Source organism: Mus caroli, chromosome 13, assembly GCF_900094665.2.
Source record: "Mus caroli chromosome 13, CAROLI_EIJ_v1.1, whole genome shotgun sequence".
Lineage (NCBI taxonomy): Eukaryota > Metazoa > Chordata > Mammalia > Rodentia > Muridae > Mus > Mus caroli.
Genome location: NC_034582.1, coordinates 71,403,891 through 71,428,932, shown reverse-complemented (window position 1 = coordinate 71,428,932; position 25,042 = coordinate 71,403,891). Strand labels below are relative to the sequence as shown.

At 35.8% G+C, this 25,042-nt stretch overlaps 1 protein-coding gene across 1 annotated transcript in view; it reads right to left on the bottom strand.

The window, feature by feature from the left end:
- Positions 1 to 25,042, bottom strand: part of Mctp1 (multiple C2 and transmembrane domain containing 1) — a 594,489-nt gene that overhangs the window by 266,301 nt on the left and 303,146 nt on the right. The window contains exons 5-6 of the mRNA XM_021180105.2: positions 22,514 to 22,625; positions 14,412 to 14,450 (exon numbers count right to left, since the gene is read on the bottom strand). Coding sequence (XP_021035764.2) covers positions 14,412 to 14,450; positions 22,514 to 22,625 — 151 coding nt within the window. The remainder of the gene's footprint in view (positions 1 to 14,411; positions 14,451 to 22,513; positions 22,626 to 25,042) is intronic.

Below are 25,042 nucleotides of genomic sequence, written 5' to 3'. Positions count from 1 at the left end.
ATATATGGTGCCAGGAAGTTAACTATATTTAAGGTATTCTAACTATCCACTATAAATGTGTGGTCAAATAGATCTCAAAACTTTATTGTGGTGTTCAAGGTACATCTCAACAGAAAATAGTCATATATATTTTAACCATACTTCAAAATTAAAACAGCTATGCAAATTTACCAATGATAATAGGAAAGAAAAGTAATAGTCCTTGATTTGACCTACTAGACATTTCTCTTAAAGCTTTAAATTAAAATTTATAAATATTTCAAGAGTCTTATTTTCCTTTGTAAAATAGAAATGACCTATGACACTTTCTGAGGGGGCATATAATATATACTTGAGGTTTTCATGATGTAAGTGCAGGAGCACATGGCCACATTCTTCTCTTAAATAGTTAACATCTCTTCCCCTTTGCTGCACTCTTTCACCTGACTACACTATTGCTTGACCTGAACAGAAGGCACACCCTGATGTCACTCTGCACTGACCATAAAGCACACCCTGATGATGTCAGTCTTACCTGATCATAGGGCCCGTCCTGGTGATGTCACTCTGCACTGATCATAAAGCCTGCCTTGATGTCACTCTACCCTGACCATAAGGCATGCCTTAATGCCACTCTGTCCTGACCACAGGCATACACTGATGTTACTCTGATCTGTTCTGCTTTTCATACATGTTGTCTTGCCTGTTATATGTCTCTCTTCCATTTTTATGTTTATCTTAATATATTCCTGTTCTTTCCATTAAAAATTATCATTAATTTACTCTGGTGCTTTCAATGAACTGGTTTCTTCAATTAACTCCCTTATCAGAATCTAGATGTCTGCTCAGTGGAGAGGGCTGGGAAGAAACAGACCCATGATAGATATTTGAAAGAAATGTTCTATAATAGACCTGTACCTTCATTTGAAACTATTGTTAAGAATGAAATTCTGACTTAATGAGAATAACCTGATTTGACTTCCCATAATCTTTATTATTTTTGGGAGAAAAATGGTAATTGTGCAGAAATAGAAAGCCTGACTACGACAGCATGTGAATACAGTCCCTATGAAGAAGGGAAGAGTTGGGTCTCTCAGAACTGCTGTTACTAGTGGCTTTGAACTATGGGATTTGTATGCTGGGAACCAAACATATATTCTCTACAAAAGAGACTTTACTTCAGCCTCTATTTTATTAATTTATTAATAATTTTTTTGTGATTACAACTAGACCATTTCTCCCTCCCTCCACAGCCTCCCAAACTTATGGCCTCTTTTTTTTTCAGTTGTTGTTGTGTGTCTGCATGCATATACATGCATATAAATATTCCTAAATAAATAAATACAACCTTCTCGGTCTTTATAATATTACTGTTTTTCAAGGCTGGCCTTCTGGTGTTGGATAACTATTTGGTGACTATTCACTGAGGAAGACTATTTCTCCATCTCTCTGTATTTCTTCATTGCCTGTAGTTCTTTGTCTAGATTTGGCCTCAAAAGCCTCCACATTAGGTTGCCTATTGAGTCCATCCTTGCTTAGGTCATGTTTAGGCAGCCATGTTCATTAGATTTCTGACATTTCTTTTGTTTTGTTTTTGTTTTTGTTTTTGTTTTTTCGAGGCAGGGTTTCTCTGTATAGCCCTGGGTGTCCTGGAACTCATTTTGTAGACCAGGCTGGCCTCGAACTCAGAAATCTGCCTGCCTCTGCCTCCCGAGTGCTGGGGTTAAAGGTGTGCGCCACCACACCCGACAATTTCTGACATTTCTAAGAGATACAATCGCACAGAAAACTCTCCAACCCTCTAGCTCTTTCGATCTTTCTCTCCCTTCTTCTGCAGAGAACCCTGAGCCACTGAGTGCATTGAAATTTTGTTCCAGAGGAACCATTTTGGACTGGGTTCCACAACTCAGCATTTTGATTGCTTGTGCTTTTCTGTAATGGTCTCCATGTGTTGTAAAAAGAAGGATTTTGGGGTGGGGGTAGGGATTGTTTTGTTAAGGATGACTGTATTTATCTGGCTAGATCCTGAAGAAGAATGTCTTTTATTGACTTTGAAGTTACCTTATAAATGAATGAGTTTTATAAAAGCATGTTCATACTTAACACTCCATGTAAATGTTTTATATGAATATTGAGAGTCTTTTTACATAAACATTTCTAGGGAAAACATTCCTTTATATGTATCCCTAAAATGTTCCTGAAAATACCAATACTTCATAGGCAGGAAGGGAGATATGGGGCTGGTTTTCAGAATGACTTCTGATGTGAATATGTGAGATATTTCTCATCCTAATTAGGCTTGATTTCTGATTACCAATGGGATATCAAACAAGCAACTCTTCGCTAATGAGTGACTGGTTTGCAGGGCATTTTCTTGGTCAGCAACTCAAATGGAAGCCCTGCTAATACATATTCTTCAAAACATTTATATCTATGCATTCAGAAAGAGAAAAAATATTGTGTCCTGGTCACAGCTCCAGTGTTCTTCAGGGAAATGACATCATTGCTCTGGATCCCATTTCCTCATTGGTAGAATAAATGTTCCTTAAAAGAGTTTACCTTTTGTTCAGTTAATCTGTCACCCACCCAGTGTGATGTGCCCAGATGAGACATCATCACTGCATCCTAGTAACCAAAAGGCTATCACTTAAACCTACATGTTTGTTGTTCTAAAATCAGATACTCCAAGAAATAGAGAAATGGTATTGAGAAATATTAAGAGAAGAAAGAGCAGAAGCAAATAGAAAGCACTAATAAGTGGAAAACTAATTTGGGAACAACAAAGCAGAAGGATGTTGAAAGAGCCCCTTGGATGGAACATAGAATAGCAGCTATGACAGAGTTGGTCCTAGCAATGCATCTTGATTTAAATTATTTTTCTGAGTTTGCAGCATAGAAAACAAACTCAGCACAGGGTGAGTGTCCCAAAGACTGCTCTCATATAAGCAAAATCATCTTCCATTTAAGGATTCAAAAGAAGCCAGCCTTTAGTGGGGCATGGTGGTGCACGCCTTTAATCCCAGCACTCGGGAGGCAGAGGCAGGCGGATTTCTGAGTTCGAGGCCAGCCTGGTCTACAAAGTGAGTTCCAGGACAACCAGGGCTATACAGAGAAACCCTGTCTCGAAAAACAAAAACAACAACAACAAAAATAAAACCAACCAACCAAACAAACAAAAAGCCAGCCTTTACATTCCTGGACCATACATAAGCTAAGGAACAATGATTATTTTGGTAAATGTACAGAGTAACTTTAGTCAAGGCAGCTTCAGTAAAGACAACAGGAAGGAAGCAGCATACTATAGTCATTCATACGAGCCAACAACAATAAAAGGCTGCAAAAAGATATGTGTATTGGAGCGGGCAGGGGTTAGTAGATGTGGCTTAGAGTGGCTCACTGGTCATTACCTAAGTTAATATGGAACTCAATATCTGCTGAAGAGACATGGCCACAAATCTTAAAATTTCGAGGGGAATATATACTTTTTTAATACAAATGCTTTGAGACCAAGAAAAGAAAATAACAAAGATTTAAGAATGTAACAATTCCACTGCAATGTCTACTCCTACAAAAAATCATGGGTTAACTGTTTTGGGTTTTTTTGATGAAAGAAAATTTAAACACAGAGATAAACACAGAGAGAGAATATTACATGAACCCTAGAGTATCATCATCAAATATCTACAGAAAGCTAGAGGAACACAGCCCCGCAAAGAATTACAGCCCTATTTACTCACTGATTTGGATCCTTGCCCCAGATCAGTGAGGTGACATAATCTGCTGTGTAAGCTAAACAGTGTCTGGGCTTAGTGACAAGCATCATGGGGACTTAATATCAAGGGTGAGAATGGAATCTTGTTTTGTGATTTTTTTTTAAAGAAATGATCCACTTAAATAGCAGCAGAAAAGGCAGGGCTACTAAGTTCAGAGTTAAAGATGGAGAACATAAGATAGACATGAAACCCAGAGGTCTTGGAAATAACAGTATAAGGAGATTTTAAAAATCTCATTGAGATGAGACATGGCCCTGGTTGAATGACTCAGAGATGCTCTTGGGCATGGGAGGAGCTTCATGTTGATGCTTCAGGGACAGCCTTAAAGGGATGGGATTAGAGGGTATTAACAATAAACTAGTAACTAAATGTGCACAACCCAGTTACAGAAGAGACACAAGTGGATGGCAGAGCTCATGATGAGGTCACAAAAGACTAAATTCTGATGATATTTAAAGCAAATCCCATGGAAACTTTATATTATTTTTATTTCAATCAAACGCAGAGCTAAAGTTAGAAAACCTCATATTTTTCAAAGAAATGCAAATGGGTATTTGCTGTAGATAAGCTAGACATGTTGTTTGTGATCTCTGTAACAAAATAAATAACAATGGCTGTTTCCTGTGTAGCTCCTAGATATGCTGCTTATGGTCACTTTAATAAGAGTAAACATTTTATGAGCAAAAATGGAGCAGAAAAGAAGCTCATCTTTCAGAGTGAAAGGAAGAACCTCTATACACGTCCTGTAGCCAACGATCTATTCCTGGACGGGGATCTGTAACTTTAGTGCCTAAAACCTGAAGAAACGTGTCCCTGCAAAGAACAGCTTCAAAGGCATGCTTCCAAAAGTATAAGATTCAGTGAAGACGTCAAAGGTTTGTTGAGATGGCTTCAAATTAAGTCAGTAAAGAAAGAAAATGAAAACATCTATCTGGGGTGCAGATTTAAGAGCCTGCATTCTGAGTTCACATTCAATTTTCCAAATAACTACACAGAACAAAAAATACATGAATATTAATATTAAAGTATTTCAACATTACCCTCCAAAAGAAAGACTGCACAGAGAAGTGAAATCCAAACACTTCATTTTCTGAGAGTTCCTAAAAACAAACAAATATTTAGCTAAATTTTGCGATGTTTTCAAGAATACTTAATTATTATCAAAATCAAAACAAAGCAAATCAATATAAACTGAAAGGCAAAAATCATATATGCAGACATATGTATTTGGAAACTATATATTCTGCTCTGAATAGAAGACTCTGTCTTCTTCATGCCCTACATCAGTGACAACAAAGTGGGAGGCTGCTTCTGTGCTTTATCTCTTTGTTCTTAATGCTCATTAATATCTCTCAGTCTGATGTTCATAACAGAAAAAAAAATAAGTAGTTAAAAACGTTGAAAGATTTAAAATGAGGTAGATAGCATTGTTTCTTTTAGTAAAACAATTGTGCTAATCATAGTCTATGAGATTGTTTTAAAATACAGAAGCAAGCCGGGTGTAGTGGGACATGCCATTAATCCCAGCACTCGGGAGGTAGAGACAGGAGGACTTCTGAGTTCGAGGCCAGCCTGGTCTACAAAATGAGTTCCAGGACAGTCAGGGCTACACAGAGAAACCCTGTCTCGAAAAACAAAAACAAAAACAAACACAAACAAACAAAAAAACCAGAAGCAGACATCTTACTAACAAAACATGCATCTAGTTAAACTCTGTTCAAAATGTCTTAAGATTCCTAGTATAATACAATAAATGCAATGCATATGATTTCATTAATTTGAGCTCTGAGCTACATCCCCAGCCATAATTACATATTTTTAAAAAGATTATGATAAATCTTATGTTACATATCAATTCTTATTTATTTATTTACTTAATGTGTGTATGCCTGTGTGTGTGCGTGTGTGTGTGCGTGTGCGTGTGTGTGTGTTGTATGTCAGGAGTCAGTATTTTCCTGTCATCTTACAGGATCTGGGAATTGATATCTGGTCATAAGGCCTATAGGAAAGTGCTTTAATCCATTGAACTATCTCTTTTGCTCATTATCTTATTATTTAACTTAAAGGATCTTCTTGATTTTAGAGAAATTGAATGTTTACTTTGTAATTTGTATTTCTCTTCACTTTGATTTATAAATATTTAAGACAATGAACAGCTTAGTCGATTGTGAAACACCATTTTAAATATCACATTGCAATATCATATTTGAACAATTAAGTATGGGACCCTAGTGGTATAAGTGGTTTCATATATAAGTTGAGGTAATATAAAAAATGATATATCCAAGTAAGTTTCAGTCTTAAGGCATAATGTGTTAACTAAATGGAGAGGAAAGATTTACCTCTAAATCCAGCATAAAGCAAATGCTTCAAAGTAGCATTAACTCATATAAAGGTTTAGGTGGTGTCATGTGACCGACTGAAGTGGTGCTAAGATTGAACTTTCTAGTCTTCCTCGGTTAATTGTTGTTGGCTCAATAGGCAAAGAAAAAGTGATATTCGTGCATTTATGGTTAGGGTGCTTTAATGCTAAAGACTTAGGTTTGAGAAGTACAGCCTACTCCCTGGCCTGTACTTTTTAATGCCATGTCTAATTAGTTCTATCACTCATCAGTTACAATTTATAGTTCATTTTATAACCCACATTCTCATGTAAATTTGGGCCTTTATTTCAAGTGAAACAGTTTAATTTCCATGCGGCTTCTAGTGCCATTTATTGCTGTGAATTAATATGAAATTTACAATAGACCAACCCAGGAGTAGTTAATAATAACGGCAACAACAATACAAACAAAAACAATAACAAAAAATAATAATAGCAGCAACAACATTAATAGTGACAGAAATAATCATCAACACTCATAACAGTAAAAAATAAAAACAATAACAACAATAAAAACAGTAAATTCAACAATAAAAAGTAACAACAACAATTAGAATAATAAGTACAACCACAATAACAATAACGCAAGCAATAACAATGAAATACTGTGGTGGTGGTGGTGAGTTCTAAATAAATGTACTGATTTTAATTTGGAGAGCATAAACCCACTGTGAATTCTGGAGAAACCTTGGGTCAAATCATTCTGTACACAGTAAGTACCACTTCAGTGTCCAGCAAGACCAGAGATCACAAAGCAAGAGAAAGCAGCAGTAGGAAATTGCTAAATAATAAATCTACATTTAAAGAAAACTAAATATTAGTCTGCAAACTTGGAATACCCAAGGTACAATTCACAGACCACATGAAGCTCAAGAAGAAGGAAGACCAAAGTGTGGGTGCGTCATAGCTTCTTAGAAGGGTGAACAAAATACTCATGGGAGCAAATATGGAGACAAAGTGTAGAGCAGAGCCTGAAGGAAAGGTCATCCAGAGACTACCCTCTTGGGGATCCATCCCATATACAGCCACCAAACCTAGGCACTATTGCAGATACCAGGAAGTGCTTGCTGATAGAAGCCTGATATGAGAGCATCCACTTCTGAATCTTCCAGGCACTGGCATAGCCTCACAAGAGATAGCTATATCAGGGTCCTGTGAAGATTATATGCCCCATTACAGGGAATGCCAGGGCCAGGAAGCAGGAGTGGGTGGGTTGGGGAGCAGGGAAGGGGGAAGGTATAGGGGACTTTCGGGATAGCATTTGAAATGTAAATGAAGGAAATATATAATAAAAAAAACTTTGAAGAAAAAAAGGAGAGGAAGAGGAAGAGGAAGAGGAAGAGGAAGAGGAAGAGGAAGAAGAAGAAGAAGAAGAAGAAGAAGAAGAAGAAGAAGAAGAAGAAGAAGNAGAAGAAGAAGAAGAAGAAGAAGAAGAAGAAGAAGAAGAAGAAGAAGAAGAAGAAGAAGAAGAAGAAGAAGAAGAAGAAGAAGAAGAAGAAGAAGCAGCAGCAGCAGCCTGATACGGCAGTCTCTGAGATACTCTGCCAGAGCCTGACAAATACAGAGGTAGATGCTTACAGTCAACTATTTGACGAAGTGTGGGTGTCCCTGATGGGGAGTTGGAGAAAGGACTGAAGGAGCTGAGGGCGTTTGCAGTCCTATGGAGGGAGCAACAGTGTCAACTGGCCAGACCCCACCCACCCACCCCAGAGCTCCCAAGGACTGGACCACCAAGCAAAGATTACATATGGAGGGACCCATGACACTGGCCACATGTGTCAGAGGATGGTTTTGTTGGACATCAGTGGGAGATGAGGCCCTTGGGCCAGAGGGTGTTCGATACCCCAGTGTAGGAGAATGGGAGGGCAGGAAGGCGGGAGTGGGTGGGTGGGGAAACACCCTCATAGAAGCTAGGGCAGGGGGGATAGGGTAGGGAGTTTTGGAGGTTGAACCTAGAAAGGGGATAACATTTAAAATGTAAATAAAGAAAATATCTAATACAAAAAGAGAAAGAAAATTGAACAAACATTAAAAGACAATCAGAATTATCCTGAATAATGAATGGTTTCTATTGAGATTTCCAATTTATCATCTTACCAAGAATCATTGGTAAATAATACAAATAGTTAGGTCTATTTTTGCCAAAGTATATTTGCACTATAAGTAAATTTCTCTTCAAAGATGAAAACTAAAACTTCAAGTCTAAAACTTAATCATATTTTTAAAATGAAAAATACAGTTTTTTAATAAATATAGAAGTAAAGTGCATGTTTTCCTTAAAAAATAACTATGATGCTAATTTTCAGACTATACATAAAATAAAACACAAAAATCTTTTAAGATTTTGTTATCAGAATAAGGATTAACAGTCAACCTTTTATCTAAAGTGGTATTTTAAAATTAGATTAGTATACAGATTTTAAAACATAATTCATGGGATTGGAGAAATGGCTCAAAGGTTAAGAGCACTGACTGCTTTTTTAGAGGTCCTAAGTTCAATTCCCAGCAACCTCCCAGATGGTGGCTCACAACCATCTATAAGGGAATCTGATGTCCTCTACTGATGTGTCTGAAAACAGCTACAGTGTACTCATACATAAAATAAATAAATCTTTAAAAAAGGACATAATTTATTTTATTATAATGTGGGAACCCTTCAATAATCAAAATAATCACAAAAGAAAAATTTGAACCTGTAACCCTAAAATTCAAGGGTTAGAATCAAGTCCATCATCTAGATTACATGAACCTGTTTTAATATATATGAGCACAATTTTTTATCATAGGCGCTATTTTGGTAATTTAAGTGATTGGAAAATTATTTCATATGCAAATCAGTTGCACAATGTTTCCTGATCAGAAAATCTTTGTTTATGAAAGTCAGGATCATGGGATGGTTCCATCTTAGCAAACATAAATAAATAAAATAAAATAAAATTAGGACATTGACTAAGCCTTTGAAATACCAACTAGGCTTTTGAAAATAAAGCCCCTATAAAATATGAATTATTTATTTTCATTTGAGTATTTAAAATACTTAAAATCAATAAATCTATCTTTCTATCTATCATCTTTCTATCTACCATCCATCCATCCATCCATCCATCCATCCATCCATATACCTACCTACCAACCTATCATCTTCCATTACGATTCAATACACATCTATGTGGCAACTTTCTACTCTATTAATTTGATAAATTAGTTTCCCCTTTTAAGTCAGCTCAGAAAGGATCATGGGGAAACTGGTTGGCATTAGGTTGACACATCCAGGAAGCAAAGGTCAATTGGCAATCATGCAATAAACATCTTAGACTTCGGATGCAAACTTGGTGAGTTCCCTCTTGTGCTCAGGATTACATGCTATCGCCTGACTTTATACCAGACCATCCATATTTGCTCCAGAAAGAGTCACAAAAGCATTCAAATAAATGTAATGTCATGGTTATTGCAAATCTCAATCACTATGAATTAATGTACATACAATCTAATTTTATGTCTATGATGAAATAGTGTAAAGGCATCAAAGAAATTATTTCAATATAAGATCTAACTATGTACTTTGAGGAATAATCAAATATAATGCTAATATATATTTATAAAGTAAATAAACAGTAAATCTAACAACCAAGGTCCAAATACATACTGTATAGTAGAACTCCTTATTGCTGTTCACCATTTGTTTACTGTTTCATTTTAGAATCTCAAAACAATAAATTCTGAATATTATTTTATAGTATTTCTAAAAAGAGCTGGGAATAAAAATTTTGCCAAAGTAAGGAATTTTAAATAAATGTTTGCTTCCATAAAAACATTATGTCTAGACATAAGCACAAGACTATCAATGGTACGCTAAAGCTGAGAATCTCCTACCAATAGTTTTCATTTTTACAACCCTTGTTCTCTTCTTTAAAATCACCTGTTTATCAGCATATGAGGTCTTAGTAGAAAGAACCTGATAATAGTTAACTAATATCTTTTTCATTATGTCTGACTACTTAAAATGTGTTAATCTTTTTCTGTCCCCTTACTTAAAGCATTTACAAGTCACTTTTAATATGGCATGCAAGGTGCCAGTTTAACTATGCCCTGCAGTCTTACAGAGCTCAGTGTCCCTAGTTTCAATTAATGATATCTTTGCCAGAAGTCTTATTAAAATTGCTTCATTCAACCAATGGATAAAGTGTTTCATATTTCATTAAAATCATGCTAAGTGATTATAATAAAATCTTTATAAGAAGATATATTGCTAAAAGAGATGTAGGCTGTCAAATAACAGAAGATCTAGTAATGAGATACCACCACAATACATGGCATTATCCAAAGGACCTAATCTTAAAGAAAATAATTAAAAATTTTTAAGATTTTGACAAGTATATCTTTATATGATTATACTATAATTTTCTTTTCTTTTAGATAATGTTTTGTTTTATTTCTAAAAAATTTCACACATGTAGGAATGTATTTTGATCATTGCCAAACTCCACCACTTATATTCAGTTGCTCCCAGAAGCCATCAAATGTCCCTCCCAACTAATTGTCCTGTTTTTGTTCAGTTGGTTGGTTTTTTACTTAATATCTCACAAACTCCAATTACTATTGGCCATATGTGAAAGGTTGTGACCATTCACTGAGGTGTGAGCAACCTATCAGAAGCCACATACACACAAAAAAAGTGAATCTCACTCAGAAGTCATCAACTGTCAATAGCACTTCAGCTAGACATGAGGCCTTTGCCATAATATTTATTTGGACAATTGAAGTAATTTATTGAAAACATGTATGCTTTTTACATAAGATAAGGTCTTGCTATGTGCTATACAGGCTGACTTGAAACCATGATTCAACCTCATCCACAAGCATGCTTTGTAGTACCTTGCTTATTATTATTCATCCTAACCACAGATAAACTATAACCTCTCTCTTCTGGGTTCAAACATGGGCACATGCAGCACTGAATAAACTTCAAGCCACTTGAGAGAGACAATTATTTTACTATTTCATTTCCATTTCTTTTGTTTGACTGTACACACACACACACACATGTTATATATCTTCTGAGCTCATGGAATTTTCTTGATTAATAATTTAACCTTAAATAAATTATCAATGATAGGCTTCTTCTAAAGAATAAAGTATTGAAGCAACTCAAAGCATTACAATTTCTCTGCCAAAATGCATTTTGTCACATAAATGTAGCTCTTTGGCCTGGATAATTACCTACTTGCCTGAGTTTAGGAAGACATTAATTTTTTTTTCTGCTTAAAATAACACTTCTATTCCAGACAAGTGTGAGAGATAATTTAAACTGTGAATGATGGAAAGTGGAGTTGGTAGACATAATGAGTCTATTGGTGGATGTTACTACACCCAGAAAAGGAGATATTGTGAGATTTACTATTTACTGATTGGCATGCAATAAAAATCTAGCCCATGTTTCTATATCTTGCTCTGCACAGGTCCATGTAGGTGCATTTTCCATCCTCGATATAATGTAATATCAGCTGTACTCACAATAATAGAGAAACTTGTCTTGAATAATATTCATGAGGCCCCATGTCCTCAGGAATATGGTTCTATTCTTCAGTAGTAAGTACTGTCCCACAACATATGAGTAGCACAAATATTTCCATGACAGAATTTATTACTTGCAGACCTGTGTTAGCTAAACATGAATTAAAAGCTCACCACATAAAATGAAGATACTGAAATGACCAACAGATATTTAGATGATGGGAAATTCTATGAGCTATTTCACCTCGTATACAAGGGAAATGTTTGTGCGACAAAAGGATAATCATCTTAGTACTTTCCTGTCTGCATCTATATTTAGATTTCTTCTGAAAGAAACCAAGACAAGACAGAAAAGCTCTGAGTCACAGATAACTGGAAATAGCAACATCTGGCTATGTGCAAATCTTTACTGGGAAAGTTTGACTCTCAGATTTTTATTTTGCACCCTTGATGCTCAAAGAAAAGCTTCATATTAAAGCCTGAGGATAAGAGGAGATTTCATTCACATAAACTGAGGATCCAGAGAAGAAAATAATTTTTATCTATAGGAAAATACAATGGTGAGCATAGTTACATAATGAAAAAACCTAACTACTAAAAACATCAATACTTGTATTTTAGTATAGCTTAAGCATGTTCTTTCTAAAATCAAAAGGAGTCTCCTTATAAGACAAAGATTTTGAGTGGAAGAGTAAGAAGGAGACTATATTTCAGTAAGGCAGCAACATATCCTAAACCCACCTACCCAGCATACTCACCCCTTAGTTCTTAGAAGCAGCTGCCTGGAGGAAAGGATTCAGTGACAGTATCCATTGGGGGGGGGGAGGGGGGGTTGAATACCAGTGAAATAAGTAATAATTAGAAATGTAAAGTTTTCAATGGACTTTTTAAAAAAATAACACTATCTCGTGAATATGAAAAGTGTTTTAGGGAATAGTAAAAATTTGAATGAATTACCAAGTACTCACTATATTCTCATAGGAAAAAAAAAAAAAAAAACAAGATGAGTGAACTAATTCTAACTCAGCTGGCACTTTGAATTTTTATAAAAATGTACCAAATTTAAAAATCCCTTAGTCTAATATTAACACTGTACAAAATATAACCTGCCAAGTACTTAAGAGAGTTGTGAAGTAGGCACAGGCATTTTGCATCTATAGTGGCAAACCTCCAAAGTTTAAATTAATAATTAAGTATAAAGTACTAAGAATTTTAAATATAAAATAAAGGAAATAATATATTTATTATTCATTTAAATTTTTATAGATTCAAGGAAATTATGTGGATTTATTTGTACTGTATTATTAAGATTATTTTAAAGAAGTTAAATGTCTTAGACTCTATCTATCATCTATCTATCTATCAATCTACTATCTACCTACCAACTTATCTACCTGAATATATGTTAGAATAGGTCTTCTTCTCGAGCCCAAGCTGGACTTCCTTCAGCCTCTCAAGTGCTGAGATCTCAGGTCAATATACACAGTCAAAACAACACTTCTATTCTCTCTCTCATATTTCAATAAAATAGATTATTCATACTAATTAATGCCAAATACTATACAATATCCAGTCCTAGTTAAACTCTTTTGAAAGAGGTAATTCTGCTAACTGTGGGTTAGCAGGTTTTTATACAAATATATCATCATAGAAACACAGGATGAGGAAAGTCTTACACATATTTTAAAATCAACATTCTTCTAATATACTATTAGTGCTGAAGCACAGTTCCAAAGGCAAACAATACAACATTTCTTTAAACGTCTTTGAAGCTTTATTTTGCTTAATGAGACCAAGTGAATTCTCAAAAAATATTCAGCAACTTTCTCCAGTATGTGCCTTTTGTGTCCTGGTCTTTTGGTGAATTATCTCTTTGTTGTCAGCAGTCTAAGAACTGGAAAGTAGCTAACTGTACATAAGAAGTACTTCACAAAGCAGATTAAGACACCATAGCAAACATAAAACAGTACTTTTTATACATATTTTCTTAATCCCACTCCCAAAAGGGAAGATGATGAAATTGAATAACAAGTAACAGCATGATTTGATCAGAATGGAAAAAGAAAGATTGCCAATGTTCCAGGGTCTAAAAAAATCAGAATTATTAAAAGCAATATTGACCTTTTAAGTAAAATTTTGAATAAATGTCAGTTTTACCAAGGAAATCTGATTTGTTTCAAAGCACAGTCATATAAAAGTTCAGTTGCATCTTGATATTTCTGTTCAAGAGGTGTGCTATCACCAAAGGTACTAAAAGCTTAATATGTGCCGTACATATCTTTAGAGGGATATGGAAAGCTCTTGTTCTGGGAGTGAGCTGAGGAACTGAGGGAGAATTGTCCTCAAGGCGCCATGATAGAACATATGAGTTTAAAAAGTCCATCATCAATTTTCCATGAAACAAAACAGAATGTTTATGGCCCTCTGTCTGGAGTTGTCCCTGCCCCAGTTCATCACTTCCATTCTGGAGCAGAGTGATTTTGTAGACCCTGTTGTGCACATAGTAGAGACTGGATGCTGCGAATGAGGCTGGAGAGTGATTGGAGAACAGCAAGAGAATGGTCTGAGTGCTCTGCACCAGTGAGGTTCCTATGACTTAGAAAGCATTGCATGATTTGGTTAAAGATTATGAGGAGGGAAAAAAGAGCAACTGGCAATGATGAAACTTTGTGGTACAGCTTGGAAGGGGATGGGAAGGATTTGGAAAAGCAGCTAACAGTCTTCTCAACAAGGAAAGCTGAAGATCACATGCTAAGAATTACCTTACTGGATCTTTTCCAACTCTTCCTCATTAGCATTGTCTGTAAATGAAATAAAGCATTTCATTATCTTTCATCTAGTACCGAACCGGGCAGCCATTGATTTTAGGGGAAGTGTAATATTAATTGGTCCTTTTAATAACAAATTATTTCTAGCAACAACTATACAAGAGGAGACTGCTTTACACACACACACATATAAGAGAGGGGGGGGGAGTGGAGGGGGAGGGAGGAGAAAGGAGAGGGAGGAAGAGAGAGAGGAGAGGGAGAACTTTAACATTCAAGCAGTCTTTCTGGTGAGAGTTCACTTGCATTATTTGTTTGAAGAAATGAGACAGTGTATTTTAAGTATAATGGATGACTTGGAATTGGAATTAGTTAATTCTGAATTAATAATACAAATTGAGTTTCATGAAATTGTCCTATTTGGAGGTAAGGGTTTAGAATACAGTTTACATAATTGGGTATATAACATTTTTTTTCTTCAACCTACATCTAAAACTGTTGCTTTGGCCACATTTTAGAAACTTAGTTAATTATCAATTATATTGTTGTCTAAAATGTTTCCAATTCAGAAAAAGGCTAGTTATTTTATTTTATTTTTTACTAAAATGTATCCTCTATAATATTCTGTTTAAGTCATAGTGAGAGGTCAGTTTGGCTAAATGCTTAACCTTCTGGAGAGTTGTTATGAGTGCTTAAGATCACTGCTCTCTTGCTTTTTTTTTTTTTTTGGTTTTGTTGTTGTTTGTTTGTTTGTTTGTTTGTTTGTTTGTTTGTTTGTTTTTCGAGACAGGGTTTCTCTGTATAGCCCTGGCTGTCCTGGCACTCACTTTGTAGACCAGGCTGACCTCGAGCTCAGAAATCCACCTGCCTCTGCCTCCCAAGTGCTGGGATTAAAGGCATGTGCCACCACACCTGGCCTCTCTTGCTTTTGTATATATAAAGTAAAGCAGAAAGCGTCCCTCAAATTTAAATAATTCTTCTATTTACTATTAACCATTTTTCTTAAGTACTTAGATGTAAACCTTCCTCTTAGTCCTATCATGTTTTATGGTTGTCTTTAGGACAGAGGACAAGGAAAGTGGGGAGTATTTAGGGTCAAGCTTGCTCTGTCTGTGTTAGGGAACAGCTTCAATGTCAAGAGCTCTATCACTTACATCAGAACTTCTTATGAAAAGGATTCATTCTAGAAAGCACTCATGCCTCATAAAAATAGATGATAGAAAGTATTTTCACACAAGACCACACCATCTTTGACCTAATGGGGAGGGAATGGAAGGAGGGAATGGAACTGTGTAGCAACTTTAGACTAGGAAATAGAAGAATCATAACATTCCCAAAGACAGTGCTACATTTCTTTTATTTTTGTCTTTATAAAGTCCATTGACCAAAAACATGAAAGAGTTACAGGTTTCCAAATGTTATAAAAATCCCATGCCCTTGTTTTCAAGTAGAATTAGGAAACAGCAAAGCACTGTTATCAATACTACAAGAGAGTTAATATTTTCTAAGTGCTAAGATACAATTCATTTTGAGCAACACATTCAACCACTGGGTTAGAGAGTTAGACATTGTGGACACAAAATAGACACTCGCTATTGATGTTAGCTGAGTGATTATTATCAGCACCCAATGGTCACTAATAATAATAACACGATCACTACCTTCATATCATCAAAGATTATCTGCAACAAAATTATTCAGTGGTTAGGGATATCCACAAACGCTCCCCAATCAAGAGTCCAATAACCAAGGTTGAATTTTGTCAGAAAATAGAGTCTCAATGCATTTGAACATGGCAACTCTTGGAGACAATATTTTGAGTCAAAAATAAGTGAAATCAATTAGAATAAAGAGAGACATTTAAAATATCTTAACTAGTGGTCATTTGTCAGCATCATTAAATATCCAAGGATCCTATAAAATCCATTCTAAAAGAAATGTTAGGCTATCAAGGGGGTGAGTACATTAAGAAGGGTAGGCGTGGGTTTAAAAAAAAATCCCTCAATTACAGTAATTCAGTAGAAAAGTTAAAAAACAAATGAACTTAATAGACTATTGACATTGCTATCTTTACAAGCTATTAAAGAAGACAGGCTGGGTAATGTTACACATAAAAGACCAAGAACATTCTAGAAATATAAGGTTTATATTTTGCTCCATGATTGTAATTTCAGCTGAGAAACACGAGTTAGGGTTTGAGGGTGCCAGGCTATGACTATAGCACCATTCCAGTTCTTCATTAACAACTCAACCTTTCTTGAAGCCAAAATAAGGATAAGTGGCATAAGAATACAGCCAATGATAGAATTGTAGAAGCAACTGCTTTTAAAAGACTTAAAATATTTTTAACTTTCTTTTGTTGTTATAATTTTGGTAGATTATCATGATGATATACATACAAAAAAGCACAGAACAGATAGTATACACATCTTATAAAACTTACATGTTCAACACTGCATAACTAGATATGTCTTCAAATATTGTATGAAAGTTATAAGACATATCAAAATTAAACCAATGTATAAAAATTGTTTTTAACTCATATAAGATGACATCGTATCAATTTACATGTTTCTGAGGACTTTCCAATTTTCAACCTTATCCAGATATTCTGTAGATCTATGTTATCTAAGAGAGTGTGTAACACAAATTAACTCACTTTTATGTCACAAATTCTCCAAGGAAGAAAGCTGTGTATTGAACTCTGCTAGAAAAAGAGCCAGAAAGAACTCAAACACACTGTCAAGCAAAAATACCATGGGACACACACGTATATGCATTACATACTTTTTCAGATTCAAGACAGGACATGCAGTCAAAACAGAAACAACAGTTGTGCCATGCATTAGAGCCACATGTTGCCATGGAGCCTTTGGTTTCTTGTACACACAATGCTGGGGACTCACAAAGAAGAACACATTTATGTCCACATCTGGAAAATTTTAATATACACCCAATCATGTACCCAGTGCAGAAGATTTTAATATTGACAATGATGAAATACATTTACTCATTGTCCTTCCATACATCTTAAATTGCTATAATTAGATGTTATGTGTTATCAAAGTTTTAGTAAGTAGGACAATAGGTTATTCAACTTATTCTTTGGTTTGACTGATTTCTAGAAGTGTCAATCCATACAAGAAAAAAATTATCACATTTGCATTATTCATGGAGTACACTGCTACTACATAATGGTGCATATGGAACTCACAAAATAGCTGAAATCTTAGTGTTTTATAACACTAAGTTGCTTGTACTTCCAGTTCTTCTGTTCCTAGTTTTATCACACTTTATTATTGTTAATACTCTACTTCCTACTTGATTGATAACTAGGAAGGCATACTTGTTTAGGCTTTGGAAACTCATCAATTTTTCATTTTAATTCATGTAAAATATTTAGCAAAATTGTATAAACATAGAGATAAGAAATGTGTCAGTATTGACCTAACATCTCTATCCCCAAAGCATAAAATAAATTATTTCTGAGGTAATAAGCAAAAGGAACAGAACTTTCCTTCTCGTGTTGTTCAGTTTGGAGGAGCAACTGCACCCTAATTCCCGCACTAAGCATCAGCCACACTGACAAAGACTGTGAAGTATTACTCTATCACTAATATTTTAGCTCAAGTTCTTTCTGAATAAAAGTTGTTCCTTTTGGGCAATTTGTGAAAGTTCAGCATTCCACTTTCACATTAGTGGTATGATCTATATTTAAAATAAGAAAATTAAAGTAAAAGATATATTGGATCCCTGATTGTTCTTAAACAAGACAGGTCAAATATATCCCAGACCATACTTTCCTAATACTAGATATATTGCCCAAGGAAGAAAAGAGAAATGCCATGTCTATCCATTGTAGTCAGAAGTCTCTGAGGAAAATATAGCCAATCACTAAAACACTAATTTTAATAATCTACCAAAGGAAGTTAGATCATTATTTAATCATGATATAATGGTATTTGTAACAACTTCAAGGATTTCAATATGAAATATGGAATAAAATTGATATGAGAATACTTCCTCCTTATAAGACATTGAACATCCACTAGGTATAGGATGCTAGGCTTAGTTTTGAGGGGTGTCATTACAAGACCATTTTATAGACTTACACATATGCTATTATATATAACATATAGTAATAAATGTTCCATATACATACACTCTTCTTTATGAGAAAAGCATATAGGTCGGAGTTTAGCTGAAATAAGAGCATACTTTCAGCATCACAGGTGACAGTGATAATAGGTTGGGATTGAAAGGGAAACTGTGGAGGAGTTTATGTGACTAAAAGTTTCAAGTGAGAGAACATATGATGCCGGTTGGAACACTGCTCATTGGTTTCTTAAATATTGTAGGAATAGATGTAGATCGCTGAACTGTTAAAGGGATAAAGAACTTACAGACCTCTGGGAGATAGGAAAAGCATTCTTTTAAATTCTTATATAAATTACATATATTTATAAACCCTAGATGTTTATATAACATGTATGCATTGTTGCTCAAGTCAGCATATCTATCTCTGGAAACATTTACCATTTGGTGGAAATACGTAAAATCTCTTCTTTTAGCCCTCTGACATATCTAGTATGTTGTTGTCACCTATAGTCACCTACTGTGTACCAGCACATCAGAAGTACTTGCTTTCAACTGTAACTTACTCATGGAATAATCTTTGCCCATCCTTTTCTCCCATTAGTTGGTCCCGGTTTCATGTAATCAGCAGTCTACTGTTCAGATCTATGAGATGAACTTCGTTGATTGATTAGGTACTCCTTATTTAACTTACTTGTCCAGTTCATCTGCATTGCTCTAAAGGAGAGGACTCCGTACTCTTTGGAGATGACTACTTATTCCATTGTAATTTTTTTTTTTTAAAAATAGATGTTGACTTGTGGTTTTTGTTCAGAATCTCAAATTTTAGAAAGTACTATTGATAAATATAACTGATATAAAGAGTCTGAAAAGGTATAAATAGAACAAATCTTTAGGCCAAATAAGCAAAATCTCAAACATTTCTACATTGATAAGTATACTTAGAAACTCATATTTCTACAAAATATAGGATATTAGAATAGCTAGAATACCAGATCCCAGTAGACTTTTCCATTTTGTGTATTTTAGCTTTCTGTCCATCCTAACTTGCTCCTCTATTGTAAAGCACATACCTTGCTCTTGAATACAATCATAAGGATTATCTAGGATAGCCACTGGGCTCACTCTTCTCTCTCCCTCCTTGGGTGCAACCAAGGTCAGGATGAGAAGTCCAGGAGTGCTCCCAGCCATGACTGACCTGGTCAGCTCTCAAGGCCTTGCTTAACTCTGCCTTAGTGATTTGTTTCTCTGAGGAGAAGGGGTGCTGGGGGGGGGATTGATAACAGCATGGAAGTATGTGCCCATCTCCTACATGGGCAACAGAAGAATTCAGCACAGATGGGGACTCTGAAAATAGAAGGCATTAAGTTAGGCTGTGAATGAGGAACACATGGCAGCAAGGACATCCTTGAAACACAGTCAAAGTAATTTGAGTTATGGGAATAGCTTGACACTTTTTGGGAGAAAATCTTTGTGTCAAAGGTGAATGTGACTGGAGATAAACAATGAAGAGGAAGGAAAAGGAGACAAATTGAATGGTATTGTGATGAATAATTTTTCCATTCTCATTTGATTTTCTTCTCATTCATATGTAAGAAGTCACTGACTGTCACCTCTTGATTGCTATTTTTTTTAAATTATAAATGCATTGTGCCTGTGATGTAAATCTGAGCCAGTTGGGAGGTCTTTTCAAGGACTGTTGACAATAAGTAGTGTGAGAAGTATCTTGCCAATGCTACCACTTCCCTCTCAATCAGAGGAACTCAATAGTTCCTTTGTCTATCTTGAGAACTAATTCCATCTCTTAAGCTCTCAGGTTGATGAGATCCTTAAAGTGTCCTTTTCTACAGACTATCCATTATCAAATCTCCCACATAACCAGAAGGGCAGCCACACCATCTAAGTCTTTGGTAATACTGCAGGTGGGTGGTCTGGGGAGACCCAGGGCTTTAGACTAGTTATTTTCATTTATGAAGTACTGCCCTGAATTAAACTAGCAAAGAAAACCAACCCAGGATTAGTGTATCACTAAAGTGTCTTGACTTGTTTTAACCTCATACAGGCAAACCTGCCAATACCCTTCCACATCACCTCTGAGAACTCTTACTTAGAGCCTCATCGTCTTTTAATAGAGTTTTCAACAGTCTCCTAATCTGTCTGCAGATTAATGCATTTTCTACAACGTATGACTAGAGGTAAGTTTTTGTTTTTTGGTTTTTTTTTTTTCCTTACAGGCAAATACAATCATGTCATTTTCCCTTTCCAGACCCTGCCATAATTCCTCATTGCTATTTGAATAAAGTTCACAAATCTTACTATGGACAACAGACTCTCACAGTTTAGGCGTTTAGGTATCTCTCTTCCACTCTGTAGCAGCATGGAGTTTCTCTCTCTCTCTCTCTCTCTCTCTCTCTCTCTCTCTCTCTCTCTCTCTCTCTCGTCTCCACCTTAAGTATATTTCTACCGGAGTTTGTTTCCTTTTAGTTCTTATTTTATTTCTTACCTCAGCATTGATTTGACTTCCTTAGAGAATCCTAGACCTACACAGATAGGAACAAATTTCCTGGTTTTGTTTTCACATAAATTTGTCTTTCTTTCATAACACCAAGCTAATTGTCATCTTCTGTTTCTCTCCATGAGTCACTGGACACTATTTCTAATGGGTCCTAAATACTAGCATAGTAGCTGCCTACTGGTAATAAGCACCTGGATTGAATAAAGTAAAAAAATGAAAATTTAAAATGTACTCCTAATTATGGACTGGAAATCTAGAATTTACTTCCTGGCTTGTGCTACTGGTGACTTCTAACTGACAGACTTTCTCTGTAAATGACAGTACTCTTTGAAAAAGCTTTTCCTCAGCTATCCCTCCAAATGCACACATATACTAAGCTGCACCATGCCACACTCTCCATACAGAGGGTGCTATGTATACTCAGCCACACTGTGTTCTCACAGCAGGTACTATGTAGTAAGATTTTCCTATAAATGGTGTTTTTAAGTAACACACATGAACTATTATAACCATTGTTTAATTTTTAAGGATTTAAAGGATTTCTCCTTAACGTGGTAATTTTTTTAGGTGACTTAAAAAAATCCTTCAGTTTTGGAGTTTTTGGGATTCACTATTTTTACCTATAATCTTAATTAAAATGTCAACAATATCTTTTAATAGATAATATATACAAATTTGAATGATACACAGTTTTAAAACAGGTATATAAGTGTTACAGAAGAGTATTTTGGGTAAACCTCTAGCAATTTTACCTAATATAAAAAATGTGTCCAAGTTATAGTATTTTCTAGGTGTATAAATGAATATTGAGCCTAACAAACCAGCTCTGGCAAGTTGTGGCAGAAAGTTCACGATTGTGGATCACACTTGATGCTTTTTCAGGTTCCTTCAATAGTGTGGATGTCACAGCTTCCTCTGTAGCCCTCCTTCACTTCTCATAATAGCATGGTGTACAAGGAAGTAAAAATAGCTAGTGCAGAGATGTGGAAAGTATCACTATGGAAACCCATTGGAATGTGAAGAGGCCATACTTATCCAATAAACGCCAGAGAGCAGAAACTCTGTTATCATTTTACCTTGTTTTCCTTGTTATGATCTATTTGGTGACATAGTCAAAGTCATCTTGGATATCTCCATGTGAAATTCCAAATATTCAGTTCACTAATCAATGTATTCCCTGAAAAAATACTAATATTTGCCTACAATGTAACATGCCTGAAATTGATTACTAAAATTATAAAAGGGTATAAATCGACTTATTTACAACAAGAGGTTCTGATCTGGAGCTTGGGTCAGGGAATTTGAGATGAAGAGACACAATGAGCATGGATGAGTGATATGCAGGATACTCACAGAAACCAAGAACAGGCTAGAATTTTGTTGGTATCTGTTCTTTATTATTACCTCTGTATCCCAAAGGGACTCTGAGCACATGAGCAAGTGGGAGCAAGAAGAACTTTTACTATGCCCAGGGATCTGGGAGACTTACCACATCCCTGTGTTCACCTTCCTTAGGCGTAAGGATGACTGACAGCAAAATGATTCCAAGGTCATGGTCAGGATAATGGGGGTCTTTCAGAGTTAAGGTAACATCTGTGGACCTGTGATATAAAATATTTAGATTAGGAATAGTCATTGAGAACCTAAGTCGAAAATTATCTTAATAATTCATTAAGAAAAATTTTACTCTTTTGATTTCTTAATACAGTTTTTGTTGTTACCCTACCATTTATTCAATTCATCCAATAAGCTGCATGCCAATGGAGGTGCTTGAGTTCACTGGGTAAATTTCTTCATGGTATGAGGTTCTAGAAAGTTGCTGAAAGAAATAACACTACTCAAAGATCTCTGAACCCCCTTCCATGATCTCTAAGTTTACAGGATGAAGTCCAGCTGTTTTCCATATATCTAAGCTCAGCAACTGAAAGAGGGTCATAGTTTTATAGCTTTTTTTATTGAGAAGGGATATTATTTAAAATAAACAGAAAGGTGTGAGAAGAGAAAGTATATAAAATATAACTTGCTGCTGGGTGCATTTTGCCATAGGGAAGGAGCTAAAGTGGGCACAGATGTTGGATGGATGCAGGTCAAAATATTGATGATCTCTGGCCTTGTAACTTTCTAACTATGCTGGATTCTGAAACTGAAGCTGATAGCTTCTGGAGACTCAACATTCTCTTGTTTATTCTGTGGCTGATAGCGGCTGGCTTCTTTTTACTTTTACTCTCTATGATTTATTTTACTACTTAACTCTATCTTACTGTTCCGTGGTAAAAACTTAATTATTTCTTATTGTCCTATGTTCCATTAAGTGCTGAGGAAACTTAACTCTTTATCTTTCTATTATTTACTTTATAAATGCCTGTACTTGATTAGCACTAGAAAATTTAACTCTTGCTTACTTTATAAATCTCTGTGTTTGATTAGCACTATAAACTTAAGTCTTACGTTAATTCTCTGTGCTTATTAAGGGCTAGAAAACTTAACTCTTTCTTTAATTCTGTCTTAACTCTAAGTGACTCTGATGCCAGAAGCTGCAGGTCTCTGGGGAATTAACACCCGTTGCTTATGCAGGGGATTAAGTAAAGGATAAGCGTTGAGGCTTCTTTCTCTCTTGCCTGGAACCCTCAATGGCCCGGAGAGCTGGAGGCTTGGAGCAATGAAAACTTGTTGAATCAGGAGCAAAGGGAAAAACTTTTACACAGGCAAATATGCATAAACACACATACATTCATGTGCACACACTCATAAATCTTCATACACTCCTGTTTTGCCTAGTTCCTTATATCATGCTTATATACTTACACACACACACACACACACACACACACACACACATCTATATTTATATGTGGAACAAACAAAAGCCTCCGAGAGCAGGTTTCATTGAGCAAGCACCAGCACAGAAAGAACTCACTCACTCTGGATTAAAAAGAAGCTTCAACCTTTAATGCATAAAGCAAAAGCGTCTTACCTTTCATTGATAAATGAATTAAGAAACTTGTCTCATTACAATAAAAGCCCGCCTGCTGCCTGCTGCTCTCCCTGCAGCTCCTTCTCCATCTCTTTTTCTTTTCCTGCCTACTTAATTCTGCTCTAATGCTTTTCTCTCTTCATCTGCTCCGCATCTCTGCAAAGCTTCTGTTTTACTTCTGCTCTTTCTCCTTTCTTCTTCTGCCCTCTACCTTCTGCCTTAGTTTCTAACTCTCTTTCTGCATTCTGTGCTCTGCTTACTTAAAGGCCATCATTCCTAGATTTGCACTTTTCCAGGACACATGACACATAGCATTCCAAATATCAAAAGCTCACCACAAGATTAAGTTCAAATCATAAATTGAATAAGAAGTTTGCCACAGAGATGTTTTCATGTGTTTCCATTAAGACTAGTTATCTAGCTAGACATCCATTATCTGTCACTACATGAACAGGTTCATTGAAAGTCTAAAACTGTAAGCATTTTGTCTACTCTCTGCCCTACAGTTACCGGGTAACAGCCCGGTGTACCTGAACTCACTATAAAAGGCGCTGCTTGGCTGCTTGCCCTCTCCTCTCTCTCTCTCTCTTGCTCTCTTGCCTTCTTGCTCTCTCCTCTTGACACTTCCCCTTCTCTCCCCGTTCCCCTGTCCCCTCTCTCTCCACGTGCTCATTCATGGTTCATGGTCAGCCTCTATTTCTCTACTTTCCTCTCTCTCTCTCTCTCTCTCTCTCTCTCTCTCTCTCTCTCTCTCTCTCTCTCTCCCTTTCTCTGTCTCTACTACCCTCTCAACTCCACTCGACATGCCCTGAAAAAACTCTATTCTATGCTATACTGTGGTTGGTCCCTCAGTGGGAAAGGATGCCTCAGCCTGGGCCCTCAGAGAAACCCCTTCCCCCACACCTTGCCACACCTCCACCAAACATATTCCTTCAGATAAGCATTCTGGAGGAAAAGAGGATGAGGAATTTAGTATTATACACAATCACTTTTAAGAAATAAACAAAATAAACTTTTAATGTAATGCATAGGTAATGTCTTGCT